General features: G+C 51.0%; 5 protein-coding genes across 5 annotated transcripts; 2 read left to right on the top strand and 3 right to left on the bottom strand.

Annotated features, from left to right (window-relative positions):
* The first annotated feature begins 78 nt into the window (after positions 1–78).
* BDW74DRAFT_154857 (anaphase promoting complex subunit CDC23) lies at positions 79–2,562 on the top strand. The gene is made up of 4 exons (XM_073724741.1): positions 79–267; positions 325–1,036; positions 1,085–1,268; positions 1,316–2,562. The coding sequence occupies exons 1-4, from the start codon at positions 164–166 to the stop codon at positions 2,335–2,337; spliced, it is 2,022 nt and encodes a 673-aa protein (XP_073583163.1). The 5' UTR covers positions 79–163; the 3' UTR covers positions 2,338–2,562.
* Positions 2,563–2,618: 56 nt separating this feature from the next.
* Positions 2,619–6,174, bottom strand: BDW74DRAFT_185689 (ATP dependent DNA ligase domain protein). The gene is made up of 2 exons (XM_073731084.1): positions 4,790–6,174; positions 2,619–4,738 (listed from the first exon to the last, which is right to left on the bottom strand). Exons 1-2 carry the CDS (start codon positions 5,938–5,940, stop codon positions 2,737–2,739), a joined length of 3,153 nt encoding a protein of 1,050 aa, XP_073583162.1. The 5' UTR covers positions 5,941–6,174; the 3' UTR covers positions 2,619–2,736.
* A 56-nt stretch (positions 6,175–6,230) lies between these two features.
* BDW74DRAFT_154853 (SF3a splicing factor complex subunit PRP9) lies at positions 6,231–8,051 on the bottom strand. Its single transcript, XM_073724740.1, has 3 exons — positions 7,941–8,051; positions 6,488–7,881; positions 6,231–6,434 (listed from the first exon to the last, which is right to left on the bottom strand). Exons 1-3 carry the CDS (start codon positions 8,028–8,030, stop codon positions 6,410–6,412), a joined length of 1,509 nt encoding a protein of 502 aa, XP_073583161.1. The 5' UTR covers positions 8,031–8,051; the 3' UTR covers positions 6,231–6,409.
* Positions 8,052–8,239: 188 nt separating this feature from the next.
* Positions 8,240–9,598, top strand: BDW74DRAFT_179011 (ATP-dependent RNA helicase eIF4A; the record flags this gene model as incomplete). Its single annotated transcript, XM_073729336.1, has 4 exons — positions 8,240–8,270; positions 8,323–8,577; positions 8,625–9,518; positions 9,579–9,598. 4 exons carry the CDS (start codon positions 8,240–8,242, stop codon positions 9,596–9,598), a joined length of 1,200 nt encoding a protein of 399 aa, XP_073583160.1.
* Positions 9,599–10,766: 1,168 nt separating this feature from the next.
* Positions 10,767–12,837, bottom strand: BDW74DRAFT_179010 (uncharacterized protein; the record flags this gene model as incomplete). Its single annotated transcript, XM_073729335.1, has 6 exons — positions 10,767–10,878; positions 10,932–11,079; positions 11,131–11,611; positions 11,661–12,064; positions 12,113–12,207; positions 12,260–12,837. 6 exons carry the CDS (start codon positions 12,835–12,837, stop codon positions 10,767–10,769), a joined length of 1,818 nt encoding a protein of 605 aa, XP_073583159.1.
* Positions 12,838–13,240: the final 403 nt, after the last annotated feature.

Genomic DNA, 13,240 nt, shown 5'->3' with positions numbered 1-13,240 from the left:
GTTTTGCAGTGTTTGTTTGGCCCTCCCCCAATCGGGAAATCTGGACTGCCGCGGGCTGCTGCACGTCCAACAACAAGGTGCTGATTGACCAAGCTGCCTCGCTTGTCGACATCATACGCTGCCGGAGTTGCATCGCGGACAGGGCGCGCTACCTTGCTCAACAATGGCCGCCAATCTCAACGAGGACGACATCAAGGATCTCAAATTCCGACTGGAGGACGCGGCTATCAAATGCTCCGATCGCTGTCTCTATCAGTCGGCCAAATGGTAGCTCCCCCTTGGAGTCCTCATTTTCATCTTTCTGCTAACTTCATGTACTCCCAGGGCAGCTGAAATCCTCGACTCGGTCCTCCCACTTGACAACTATGACACCGACCCCGAGTCCCCGATGGACATCACAGATCCTCCTCCGCAGAATCCCTACCTCCGCACCCAAGATCCGGCGGAAGCTGCGCTGGAAGCTCAAGAGTCTCACAAATACCTCCTAGCAAAGGCATACTTTGATACGCGCGAATATGATCGATGCGCATCAGTCTTCCTTCCCCCGACGATACCGCCGGTCTCACTATCAACATCAACCCTATCGCCGAAACCGAAACCCAAGTCGTCTCTGAAGAAGGGCAAATCACAAGCATCTCCGCAATCCGGAACGAAAGATAGTGATGCGAAGCGGAACCCGTACCCGCGACTCAGTCAGAAATCATTGTTCCTCGCGTTATATGCCAAGTATCTCGCCGGAGAAAAGCGAAAGAATGAGGAAACGGAGATGGTTCTAGGTCCGGCGGACGGCGGCGCGACTGTCAATCGAGAGCTTCCCGATCTTGCTCGCGGACTAGAAGGCTGGCTTGCAGAGCGTCGGGAGAAGGGGGTGGAGGATCAAAACCACGGATGGCTTGAGTACCTCTACGGAATCATCCTCATTAAAGGACGAAACGAAGAGGAGGCGCGGAAGTGGCTGATCAGGAGTGTCCATCTGAACCCGTTCCATTGGGGCGCATGGCAAGAGTTGAATGACTTGCTTGCGAGTACTGAAGACGTGCATCTCTCAACCCCGTTGCGTGTCTCTGTCACTAACCAGACGCAGTTGAAACAAGTCGTCGAGCATTTACCCCGAAACATCATGACCCTGATCTTCCACGTTCATTGCAGCCAGGAGCTGTACCAAGCCACTGAAGACACCTATCAATCCCTTGCCGAACTCGAAAGCATCTTTCCCTCCAGTGCCTTCCTGAAGACACAAAGAGCACTACTCTATTATCACTCGAAAGGTACATCTGCTCCAATTGCGGCCTAATAACCACTAACCATCCGGCAGATTTCGAGGAAGCCTCCCACATCTTCACGGACATACTAATCACTTCTCCCCATCGCCTCGACAGTCTCGACCACTACTCTAACATCCTCTATGTCATGGGCGCGCGGCCGCAACTAGCGTTTGTAGCCCAAGTCGCAACCGCCACAGACAAATTCCGCCCAGAAACATGTTGCGTCGTCGGAAACTACTACTCCCTCAAGTCCGAGCACGAAAAAGCTGTCATGTACTTCCGTCGCGCCCTAACCCTAGACCGCAACTTTCTCTCCGCCTGGACCTTGATGGGCCACGAGTACATCGAGATGAAAAATACCCACGCCGCCATTGAATCCTACCGCCGTGCCGTCGACGTTAACCGCAAGGACTACCGCGCCTGGTACGGTCTCGGCCAGGCCTACGAAGTCCTAGACATGTCCTTCTACGCCCTCTTCTACTACCAACGCGCCGCAGCACTGCGTCCCTACGATCCGAAAATGTGGCAGGCCGTCGGCTCCTGCTACGCAAAGATGGGCCGCATCGAACACAGCATCAAGGCTCTCAAGCGCGCCCTCGTCGCGGGCTCATACTACGCCGAAGACCCCTCGCAACACGGCAGTGCCCACGGGCGCAAGATCCTCGACCCAGAGACACTCTATCAGATTGCTACGCTCTACGAGCGTCTCGAAGACGAAGAAGAAGCAGCCGCGTACATGGAGCTCACATTGCAGCAGGAAACCGGTGGGCAACCGAACGATGAGGGGTCTGATCTATGGGATAGTGAGAACGACGACGACCAGTCAACTGCAGGGGGACAGCGGCGCGCAAGGAGGCGCCAGGATGATGAGGACGAGGAGACGTATCACGGCACCGGGCCAACGGCTACTACCTCCAAGGCGCGGCTATGGCTCGCAAGATGGTCTTTGCGTCATGGCGATCTAGAGCGTGCGGATCAGCTGGCAGGGGAGCTATGCCAAGATGGAGTGGAGGTTGAAGAGGCCAAGGCGCTGATGAGGGATGTTCGGGCTAGAAGGGAGGCAGGCGAATGAGCTACTTCATTTCGTCCCCCTTGCTTGCTTTCTGTGCTCAATGCTCCACCCATACGTTTATTCTCTTTGATTCCCGTTATCCTCAACGCATTATCGACTAGCGCGGCGTTGTCATGTTGTTTGGCGGATATTTGTGCTTGATACCATGGTTATTATGTTTTGCTGGCATACTTTGTAGCTTAAGTCAGGGGAGGGGGGGTGAATATGAATTCGTATTCTTTAGCATATGATTGAGGTAGAGAATGGATCTATCTGCCTCAGAGACGCCAATTTCTATTCATAACATGGTAAGAATTAGTGGCATATAACCATCTATCCTAGGGGTTCCAAGGCTCTGATCCAGAAAGTCCATTGTAGACAAAGTGAGACCAAGATAGATAACAAAAAATAACGCAGTTATCACGTCTGCGCATCAGCCCTCACCAAGGGGTATAGGGAGATTAACTGCCCCAGTTCAAAAATCAGTTTTCTATCGAATAGTATCTTGAGTTGTGGTTTGCGTATGGTTGCAGGTACACAATTCTGTCTTATGATCGTGCTCGGAGAGGGCCGCCGCGTGGTGTTAGAGGCTTTGCTGGCAGCAGCGGAGTTTTTAACGGCATCATCATTATCCAGGGGCGTACTAGGGATTTCGTCAAGAGGTTCCCGTTCTCCAAGGGCGACGTGCTTGTTGGCGTCCCAGGCTATACAAGCGTAGAAGTAGACCTTGCTGATTTTGTCCCAGTTCTTGCGGAGGCAGAATTTGCTGCTAGTCCAGTCGAGATCTTGCTGGACGAAATCTGAGCCGAGGAAGAAGATTCGACCTCGAAGGTCATGGTTGGAAGAACGTGCGGTGAGAGCCTGGGAGATTTGTTCGCTCAGTTGGAGCAGTGCTGGGCCTAGCGGCCATTGGGAGTAGTCGGCGAATACAATTCCTAGCGTACTGGCTTGGGAAACCGGACTGGTATTAGGCTTGCCTGAATCGGGTTTGTGGCTCTCAATGTTCAGCATGAGAAGGAATTCCTCCAGGGTGTGGGTAATGTTCTTGAAATCATTGAATTTTGGCTGGAGCTTAGGACCAGAGCTGGGACGGATATAGATGGGAACGGTTGTGAGAGGAGATCGATATGTTTCTTCAAGATTCAATGTATGCTCAACGACTGAGATCACCTGGACGCTTGCGGTAGTGGGATCACTGCGGAGATTGCCTTTCGTGGTTGCTAGATATTGTGAGGAAGACATAATGGTCATGGTCGACTTTGCACCTTCGTCCACTGGTTGGCCCTTTTCTGGTACTCGACAGGCAGCCTTGACACATAGCCCAGGTGCGAACGGCGATGCTTTTCGTTTCCGAGTATTCACATTTGACCAGACATTTGCGTTATTCGTGAGGACATTGCCTGCAGCTTGTGGCGATCCATCTGACGAATTCGAGGTTGGACGATCAACGTATATGGGGATAGCCTTTGGAGAAGCAGGAGAGCCGATGGTAGACGAGGTTTGTGAATCATCTGAGCAATAGCCTGACTTGGAAGTACCCGATCTAATGCGGTTTGCCCACTCTGCTTCTTGTTCGAGGAGCTCATCCGTTGGGACGGATACTGCTGCCTCAGCTAGAACTTGTAGCTCTCGGAAGGAAGCAGTATCATCGAGGGACCGATCTGAGTGGACCTTCAGGATCCTGGGGAAACGGAGAGTGTAATATCGAGCGCCTGACGGCTTCTCAAATCCGCTTCCTAGAACTTCAACAACAAACGGTGTTTTAAAGACAACATCGATTTTCGGCAAGCCGGGTCTTATGTCTAAGATCTCGATCCCGCCGTCAGAGTCTACACTGCGAGCCCTAAACTTGCCGAAATTGTTGAGTGTTTGCATATTTGTCTGGCTCATGCCGTGGTGGTCGAGCACATTTATGACGCGAAACCTAGGTTGGGCACTGGACTTCTGCAAGACATCCTCTTTGTTCTCAAGGCAGCCCACGAAGAAATGTGTCCAAGTCTCCTTCTTTGCGAGTTTTAGCATGGAAGCATCAGAAGCATTGTATGCCGCGCCAATCAATGCGAGGTCTACCGTGTCGCCCAGTCCTGGAATGTAATCCTTCTTGAGCTTAATCCAACGGCCTTCGCAGCTGGTTCCGGGGTCAGCCAGAATGGGAAAATACGGGTCCTCGCATCCTTTCAGGATGAATCCTTCCCATCGTTCAGCAATGCCTTTAGAGAAAAGCTTCTCAAGCTTAGATTGACTATCAGAGCGGGAGAAGTCAATAAGACGCTGTTCAGCAATATCGGCAACGCCTGAGATCACTTGCACTGTGCTCTTGAGGAGCAACCGCCTCTCTCGATGCGGCTTCCGTAAAAGTATGTTTTCGTCGAGGACAAGTATATCAAAGAATACCATCATCAAGCGCTCATACGGTTGGGGCCTGTTCCTATCAGTATCATCCCACGGATGTCAATGGATGGTGGTAACTAACGGAGAATCGCTCTCTGTCCCAATAAAGAGGCCAGATCGAGAAATCAGTTTGCGCAACTTATGGAAGGGCATGATGTCCTGGTGCTTGTCACTCCAAACAAGGAGCTCACCCTCCAGAATACAACGTTGTTTGAAGCCGCAGCCATCCCTACCTATTCTCAAGGAATCACGGATGGCCTGATGAACACCCACCCTATCTGCCGTGGAGTCTTTGCCACTCTTAGAGAATATCTGAATGGAATCAGAATGCTTGGAGAAATCAATATGTATCTGACAATATTCGCCATCATATTTCCTCTCAACACTCATCCTCCGCTGTCCAACCATATTACAGCAATGCTTGATGCTTCGTGCCTTATAGTACTCTGGTCTTCCGACCTTGATCCCAATTGCCGGGGTGAGATGATGCAAAGCTATTTTGCTCAAGTCCCTCGCATACCCTATCTCAGGCCTAGGGGGGGAATGTATGATTGGTTCGGAACAAAGCAGTGTCACGGCGGCTTCTAATGAATTCTGGAAGAGCAAGAGATGCGGCAGCAAGAAATGGAAGCTCTTCAAGGTCAACTTTTCCGGCAAGATATCAGAGAAGTGCGTCTTGAGGATCATCCGCGTCAGCCACTTGGCGTCCCTGCTGCTAAGCCGACGGTATAGGGGGGAGAGGGTTCCTTCCACGTCGACCGCAGAACGCTGGCGTCGAACATTTGGTCCAGAGAACCGACAGCGCGAGGCGATCATATTCAGCGCCGTATCAATCTCCTCCACAGTGACCTCTTGACCTCCGACAACATGGTTCTCCGCTTGTCGCATTACATTCTCGACGCATTGACCGAGATCTGCTCCACCGGCGACTCGCCATTTTTCAAGCTCCTCGCGACGGGATAGCCCGAGCAATAAGCATCTACCGATGACCCTAGCCAAATTTGTATCCTTCAACCAATAAACGCGGTCCGTTCGCTTCTCTGGGAACATGCACGACAGGAGCGCTAGCCGGTCGGTTTCGCGATCGCGCAACTTCTTATCATGCCGAGCAAACCATTGTGTAACAGTCCGGACATCCGGGTTCCGGTTCCTATTTTCGGTGGCTGCTTTCAGAATCCTGTTGTCCTCGAGCGACGAGAGCAAATCACATAGGAAAGTGAACTTGAACCCCATAGGTTGTGCCGGTGGTGACTGGGGTGTCTTCTAAGCGCGACACCTTTCCACTGCTGTGCCTCTCTCATCAGGGATGATAGTTGATAATATATTGCACCCCATGGAGTCTCGGAATCGAAGGTGAGAGCCAAAGTGAAGGCCTCGGTGAAAGCACTGATGAACTGAAAGAAACGCGAGCGGGGCGGAGGAAAGTGCACGGAACGCGCCCTTGGTTCACGAAAACACGTGACATTAATGGATTGCTGGCAAAGACTACGAAGGCAGGCCGACCCAGGAGGACTTGTACTCCGTATACTCTAGTTGAATTGTGTTCGAATACCAGGCGCACTAGGTAGATGCTCTAGTCAGCGCACTGGACACTCAACTCTCCCTAAATAAGCAACAACCTTGGTATAAGCTATAAAAGATACCTACAACGCCAGGTTTCGACACGATGAACAGTATGCAAAGAAATTGTCCCAGCGTCCACTTAGAGGATACCTTGTTTCTGGAGACTAGTAATTGTTAGCACATCACTAATGTATGATGATTGGGGGGGCGAACGTACTCGAGGTATATCCGTTCAGGCATCACGTTGCCCTCTGCATCCTCCATTTGCACCACGTTGTCCTGGAGGTCTCTGGTTTTCTTGCGGTCTTGTTCTAACTTCTCCCAAAGCCGCATGGCGTCATCAATCTTAGTGATTTCACGGAAGAGGTTGGTGTTCGACGTGATGCCGAGACATTTCAATCCGAAGATATGTAATGCCTCGGAAAAGTGCTTGTCGAACGCGCGGCGACCCATGTAAACATAGTTACCACAGATCTCGCAAGAGTATTCCACGCCCAGGCCATGTAGCTTGTAAAGCCAATACGGAATAGGCTTTCCATCCCATGCGAGAGGAAGCTTGAGAGGGTTGTAGACGCGATCTTCCCCTTCCTCATCAGACTCGTTCCCACGGTCACCCCCGACATCCTCTGATTCAGCAAGCATTGCCTCAAGCTCCATTTGACGCTCCCTCTCCGTCATACCTTGTCTTCGTTCGACGTTGATCTTGGTTGCTTGTCGCTCATTAATGAGGACTCTTGCCAAGGAACGAACGCGGTGTTCGCGCTCAGCGACGGCTCGCTCTTTTAACCGGTGAGCTGCTGATGGTCCACTGGTGAATGGCGCAGGCTCTTCTCCCGAGTTACCTGCAGCTTTACGAGCCTCGGCAGCGCGGATATGCTTTTTGCCCGTCAAATGGTTCCTGTACACATTCTCATTCTTGAACTCTTTTTCACAATCGGCGCACCAGATACCCTCACCGGATCCTTCTGTCTTCGGACCCAGTGTACCGTCGTTGGCTTTCTCTTCCGTCCATCCGGGAACCTGATTCGCAGCCCATTGCTTTTCGAAATCGTCATCAAAGCTAGCAAAGATCTTGGTCAGATCCTGCAAGGGCCGAGCCTTCTTAAGGAACCCTTCAAGATAGTCTGCAAGCTCCCCTACATATTGAAAATACCTGTCCGAGAGCTTGTTGTTTCGCTTGATCGGTAGTTGCGGGGGTGTAAAAGCATCGAAGATGTCGAGATACTGTATATATGGCAGTCTCTTGACTCCGGGCAAGTTCAGGTATTGATCATGTAATGTTGTAAGGTCGAGGAACTGTCCATATCCTTCTTCTCCGGTGAACATCGTGTCAACCTCCATTCCGGTCGGCTCGCCCTCGCCTGGTTGACGGCGCTTGTACGCCCGCTCAAGATTCTCAACAGGTTCATTTGGATACCGTTTGTGAAAGTCCTTGACTTCATGAAGTCGCTTGTAGAATTCTTCGAACTGGTCGCCGGTGGAGATGGCCTGGATCTCTTTCTCGCGTTCGCCTTCGGTGTTCTTGTAGATATCGAGTAACCGCTTAGACTGCTCATCTATGCGATTTAGGAAGTGCGCAATTTCATGGTCGCGAGACAGACGTTCACGTATCTGTTTAGCAGTGCAATCATTAGCAATGGGCAGACAGAAAAACTGCCCGACCAACTCACATTACGGGGTTCCTCTGCAACGCGATCTGCTATGGCTTGCTCCAATCTCTCCAAATCTTCATGAATAAACCGCTGATCTTCGAGCACCATTCTGTAAGACGTCGGATTTTCAATCAAAACTCTCCGTGTTTGGCTTGAAGGTTGTCCGCGCTGTTCCAGAGCTCTGCGGCGAGACCCTCGCACGTGACCCAGGCGGTCGCTCTCGGCGGAAAAGTCGCTGCCAAAGGGACTCGAAACTCAACCTCGACCAACAAAGAGTTCTCTTCTAAATCGTCCAATACTCAGATTCACTAATCAAAATGGCGGACGGAATTGATCGACGAGCAGACGGTATATTCTTGTCTGCCAACGTAACGCGCGAATGCTAATGGCGCAATTCCAGACAAGATGGAGTTTAACACCTCCAGGGAGGTTACCGTTGCTCCCACCTTCGAGGATATGCACCTGAAGGAAAGCCTTCTCCGTGGTATCTACGCGTACGGATACGAGTCTCCTTCAGCCGTTCAGTCTCGCGCTATCGTCCAAATTTGCAAGGGTCGCGACACAATCGCTCAGGCGCAGTCCGGTACCGGTAAAACGGCTACTTTCTCGATCAGCGCTCTGCAAGTCATCGATACGGTCGTTCGCGAGACTCAAGGTACGCCGGTTAAGGCACCGCTGCGCTACTAATCTAACATATTACAGCGCTCGTCCTCTCCCCCACCCGTGAACTTGCGACCCAGATCCAGTCGGTCATCATGGCCCTAGGCGACTACATGAATGTTCAATGCCACGCTTGTATCGGAGGCACGAATATCGGTGAAGACATCCGCAAGCTGGACTACGGCCAGCACGTTGTCTCAGGTACACCCGGTCGTGTCGCGGATATGATCCGGAGACGCCACCTCCGCACACGCCACATCAAGATGCTGGTTCTTGATGAAGCAGACGAACTCCTCAACCGCGGATTCCGTGAACAGATCTACGACGTCTACCGTTACCTCCCTCCAGCCACGCAAGTGGTTGTTGTTTCCGCTACTCTTCCATATGATGTGCTCGACATGACGACCAAGTTCATGACCGACCCTGTCCGCGTTCTCGTGAAGCGTGACGAATTGACGCTTGAAGGTATCAAGCAATACTTCATCGCCGTCGAGAAGGAAGAGTGGAAGTTCGATACCCTATGCGATCTCTACGATACTCTCACCATCACACAAGCCGTCATCTTCTGCAACACCCGCCGAAAGGTCGACTGGCTCACCGACAAGATGCGCGAGGCCAATTTCACAGTATCGAGCATGCACGGAGAGATGCCTCAGAAGGAGCGAGACAGTATTATGCAGGACTTCCGCCAGGGTAACTCCCGAGTGCTGATCTCGACCGATGTCTGGGCCCGTGGTATCGACGTTCAGCAAGTCTCGCTTGTCATCAACTACGATCTCCCCACAAACCGTGAAAACTACATCCACCGTATTGGTCGAAGCGGTCGATTTGGCCGCAAGGGTGTCGCGATCAACTTTGTCACAAGCGACGACGTGCGCATTCTGCGCGATATCGAATTATACTATTCCACACAGATCGATGAGATGCCCATGAATGGTAAGCCGAACATCCCACGTCGTGGTTGTTTCTGTATTATCCGACTAACAAAATGCTCAGTTGCCGACCTGCTCTCCTAAACGACCTTCATGCCTGCTCCTCTACTTCTTATCACGACCTTACTAGACCTCGGAATTGTAAAATGCTTTCAGCCAGTCACTTCTTATGATCCCAAAGATTTTCGCGCCTCGTAACCACGCACATCGAGTCCATCCCCTCATCGACGGCAACGCCTTTTCTACCTATCTAGGCATATTTGGGAACAGCAGCAGCAGCAACCGCAGACCAGGGCCGGGAATAACAAGCCAGGCAAAAGGCGGACACAGCGCAGAGTGGAGGAAACGGGAAAATAACCAGAATGGTAAGACCCTTGCATTATCTATATTCGCTCTGTCATCTCCACCGCTGAACTGAGAACTAATACTCTTGGTTCCTCACTGCTCAGTCAATTTATCTTATCATCACCAACAAATATATCTTTCCCGCTACGGTGACAACGCCGAAAACTTCAAACGGCCCGGTGCATTTGAAACCTTGCCAAGTATACCCCTCATATCTACCTTAAGGGAAATGTCTATCCTAGCTTGTTGCCATTTATACTTTGTTGTACATCTCTGCATTTAAAGTGGAATACGTAGAGAGCTGTTCATATCCATTTGTATAGCGAAGTAGCTATTCAGTAATTAGTTCAACCCCCTAACAAGTCCGCAAGTCTAAGGTAGGTAGTTGATTGACAGAAAGATAATGAAGTTGAGCCAGGGTATGTGCAAACCCCAATGAAACAGACTGGGATATGTATGGAACGAGCCATAAAAAGAATGACAATGTCAATGATAACCCAAGTTTGAGTCCGCTAGGAACACCCAACACTCCTCGGATTTATTTGAACACCAAAAACCATATTTGCGTGGAGAGATGAAATAATGACAAGACGATGTAAATAGATACCAGACCGTGTATTGATTGATTGACAAAGGGGGAAATAGCAAGTGTATGGACATGCAGAACCTATGTGATAATATGGAAATAGGGAAATGGGATGTGCAACGCCAGCGAAGGAATGCAAAATATGTGACAATCTGAGATACCAAAATGTTGGCGCCTGCGACCTGTATAGAATAGAACATGGAACATGGACACGTCGGGAAGGGGTTGTATATGCAGTTAAAAATGTGAGAAACGTAGAGCAATGGACATAAACGGCGACGATCGCACGATTAGTTGATGTAGAGGCGTAAAGAAGCGATATCAAAAGCTTGATGTCGACCGCAAGGCACTTGTTCGAGCATAGCCGTTCCCGGACACCGTTCGTCTTTTCCCTGGCGTACTATTGGGATGTGCGTCGCGCTCTCGAGTCCAGCTGATACGAGAATTAGTATGAGACTCATGTAACCGTCTGGCGAAAGGACTCACATCTTAACCAAGTGGTCATCGCCTGCTGATGCGAACATGCCTGGATCGGCAGGATTCCATGAAATCGCGTTTACACATCCGTCAAGATGTCCTTCGAGAGTCTCGACTAATGTGCCGTTCTCTTTATGCCATACGTAAATCCGAGAATCTTCTGGAATTAGCAAACCGCGGCGGAGATCCGAGGAGAAAGATATCATACCTTCACTACCACTGACGACGAAATTATCTGCAGCGCCTCCAAATGTACTCCGGATGATGAATTCGCTCTGCTTCTGGCCTTGAAAACGGCGGATAACCTCACTCGTCTCGATGTTGATCAATTGGATTTGACATTCGGTCAGATTTACCAGCATGTGGCGGGAGTCTTTGCTGACAGCAACGGAAGTCGCCCTGCTTTTCAACGGGAGGATATATTCCTCCTCGTGCGTATGGAAGTTGTAGACACGGATCTTCTTTTCCACGTCCACGGCAATCAGACGCCGCCCATCGGGGGTGATAGCGCAGTCGTAGACGCGGAAACCACCATGCCACATATACTTTGCTTGGCCCCGGATATTCCAATGGCACAGCTGAGCAGTCACGTCCAGAGAAGCTGTCACGAACGATTCACCGTCAGGAGCCCATACCGCTGCGGTCACCGGCTCTTGGTGGTTGTTGATAGTGAGAAGGCATCTCCCGGTCTGTTTCGGTTAGTTTCGAGAACACGAACGCATAAAAGTCAAAGCATACCTCTGTGCTCCAGACACGAGCGGTAGAATCACGAGAGCAGGTGATCAACTTGGTATCGTCGGGACTCCACACGGCATGGGCGACGCCCTCCTTATGTTCTTCCAACGTAAGAAGTACAGAGAATGTACTTGTGTCGTAAATGAAAACCTTCTTGTCTTTGCCTGCCGTGACTAGCTTTGTGCCGTCGTGAGAAAATTGGCAGTGCCAAACCTCATCGGTGTGTTTATTGAGCTCGAGTTTCGTGCCCAGGGGAAAGTCATCCCGGTCGCACATGTGATCCGAATAAAGGGATGGAGACTGCGCCGTATTATGATATAAGCACTGATTAATCTGATTCTGCTTCACATGGTCTAATAACGTTGCAAGTCGGTTGTCTGGTATCATCACCGATGGAGATATCGATTCTATTTTGGTTAGTCTAGAACTTTTTGACAGCGGTCAGTTTGACTCACTAGAAAGTTCGGAGAGCAGTCGCTCTCTAGAAAAGCCAACGGGACCGTCCCAGCTGGCCTGGTCGTGTAAGTGCTCCGGAGGACACATGAGTAGACTCGTAAATCGTTAGTGAGCGTGAAAAAAAAATATAAAGCCGAGCTTCATACCTGGAAAGAGCGTGCAGGCGTCCGATGTCGTAGTTCAAAGGTGTCAGTTCATGGCGAAGCACCATCAACGCCGCTCCGAGATCCCGAGCATCCAATAACTCAAGGAACTTTTGTTGCCGGAGATAGAACAACATCTCGCTCTTCTCTGCATTCTCAACCAACGCCAGCTTCTCTTTGCTCGTCGTCTCATCCTCGCTGTGTCCCTGGAATGATTGTACCAGTATCTGTTCGGCCTCAGCCCACCGTCCCGCGAGTACTGCATTTCTGAAGATAGCAACCGCTGGACTTTCAAGTTGGTAGCCGCTCTCCTTGCTCAATAGATCTGCCGAACTGCTGTAGCCAAGCTCATAGAGACTCTGGATGAGTATCCTAGTGACCTCTTCACGGTCATGGTTGAAATATGAAGAGGTTTTCGATGGTTTCTGGAGTCCACTCATCTTCGTATCCCCATTTGAAGTAGAATACGATGCTTGACCGTTCAAAGCTCGAGATAGGGCCGCCTTCTGAGCGGGCGAGGCGGCCCCACCCTTTGAGAGCTGGGAGAAGTTGTTGGTACTTGAAATGCCATCTGGTCGCATATTCGCCAAACGCCTGCGCTTGGGCAAAGGAGGATGGCCCTCTGATAAGGTGCCGAACTGATTGGTAGTTTGTTCTTGACTAGCTTCCCTTGCCGCCGGGTGACCTCCCGCACGACCTCCTGTCCCGTAGGTATAAGAATCAGGTGTATCAGAGGGACTTAAACGACGGCGACGGTTAATGGAGGCTAAACGCTCGGCGGTGCCGGACCGACGGTGGCTGCTGACGGTATCTCGCTGCGGTGAGGGAGGAATGTTATCGGAGGAGCCGGCGTTCGGGCGTGAAGGGAGGGAATCGGGCGGGACGGAAGCGTTGGGGAGGTCGGGGGCCGCGGACGAGGGCGTATAAAAAGGAGGGACGTCTGCCAGATCGAATATTTCCAATCTGCCCTTTCCGCCCGGCTCT

This window comes from Aspergillus multicolor (assembly GCF_047715735.1).
Source record: "Aspergillus multicolor strain CBS 133.54 unplaced genomic scaffold BDW74scaffold_15, whole genome shotgun sequence".
NCBI classification, from domain to species: Eukaryota; Fungi; Ascomycota; class Eurotiomycetes; order Eurotiales; family Aspergillaceae; genus Aspergillus; species Aspergillus multicolor.
This window is presented reverse-complemented; position numbering and strand designations above follow the sequence as displayed.

What these genes read in the sequence shown, in the direction of transcription:
- BDW74DRAFT_154857 (XM_073724741.1), top strand. Translation starts at nt 164, where the DNA reads ATGGCCGCCAATCTCAACGAGGACGACATCAAGGATCTCAAATTCCGA. An exon ending in CTCTATCAGTCGGCCAAATG is followed by an intron (nt 268 to 324) that starts GTAGCTCCCCCT and finishes ATGTACTCCCAG; the next exon opens with GGCAGCTGAAATCCTCGACT. An exon ending in ACTCTATTATCACTCGAAAG is followed by an intron (nt 1,269 to 1,315) that starts GTACATCTGCTC and finishes ACCATCCGGCAG; the next exon opens with ATTTCGAGGAAGCCTCCCAC.
- BDW74DRAFT_185689 (XM_073731084.1), bottom strand. Translation starts at nt 5,940, where the DNA reads ATGGGGTTCAAGTTCACTTTCCTATGTGATTTGCTCTCGTCGCTCGAG. An exon ending in GGGACAGAGAGCGATTCTCC is followed by an intron (nt 4,739 to 4,789) that starts GTTAGTTACCAC and finishes TGATAGGAACAG; the next exon opens with GCCCCAACCGTATGAGCGCT.
- BDW74DRAFT_154853 (XM_073724740.1), bottom strand. Translation starts at nt 8,030, where the DNA reads ATGGTGCTCGAAGATCAGCGGTTTATTCATGAAGATTTGGAGAGATTG. An exon ending in TTGCAGAGGAACCCCGTAAT is followed by an intron (nt 7,882 to 7,940) that starts GTGAGTTGGTCG and finishes ACTGCTAAACAG; the next exon opens with ATACGTGAACGTCTGTCTCG. An exon ending in CCTGAACGGATATACCTCGA is followed by an intron (nt 6,435 to 6,487) that starts GTACGTTCGCCC and finishes AACAATTACTAG; the next exon opens with TCTCCAGAAACAAGGTATCC.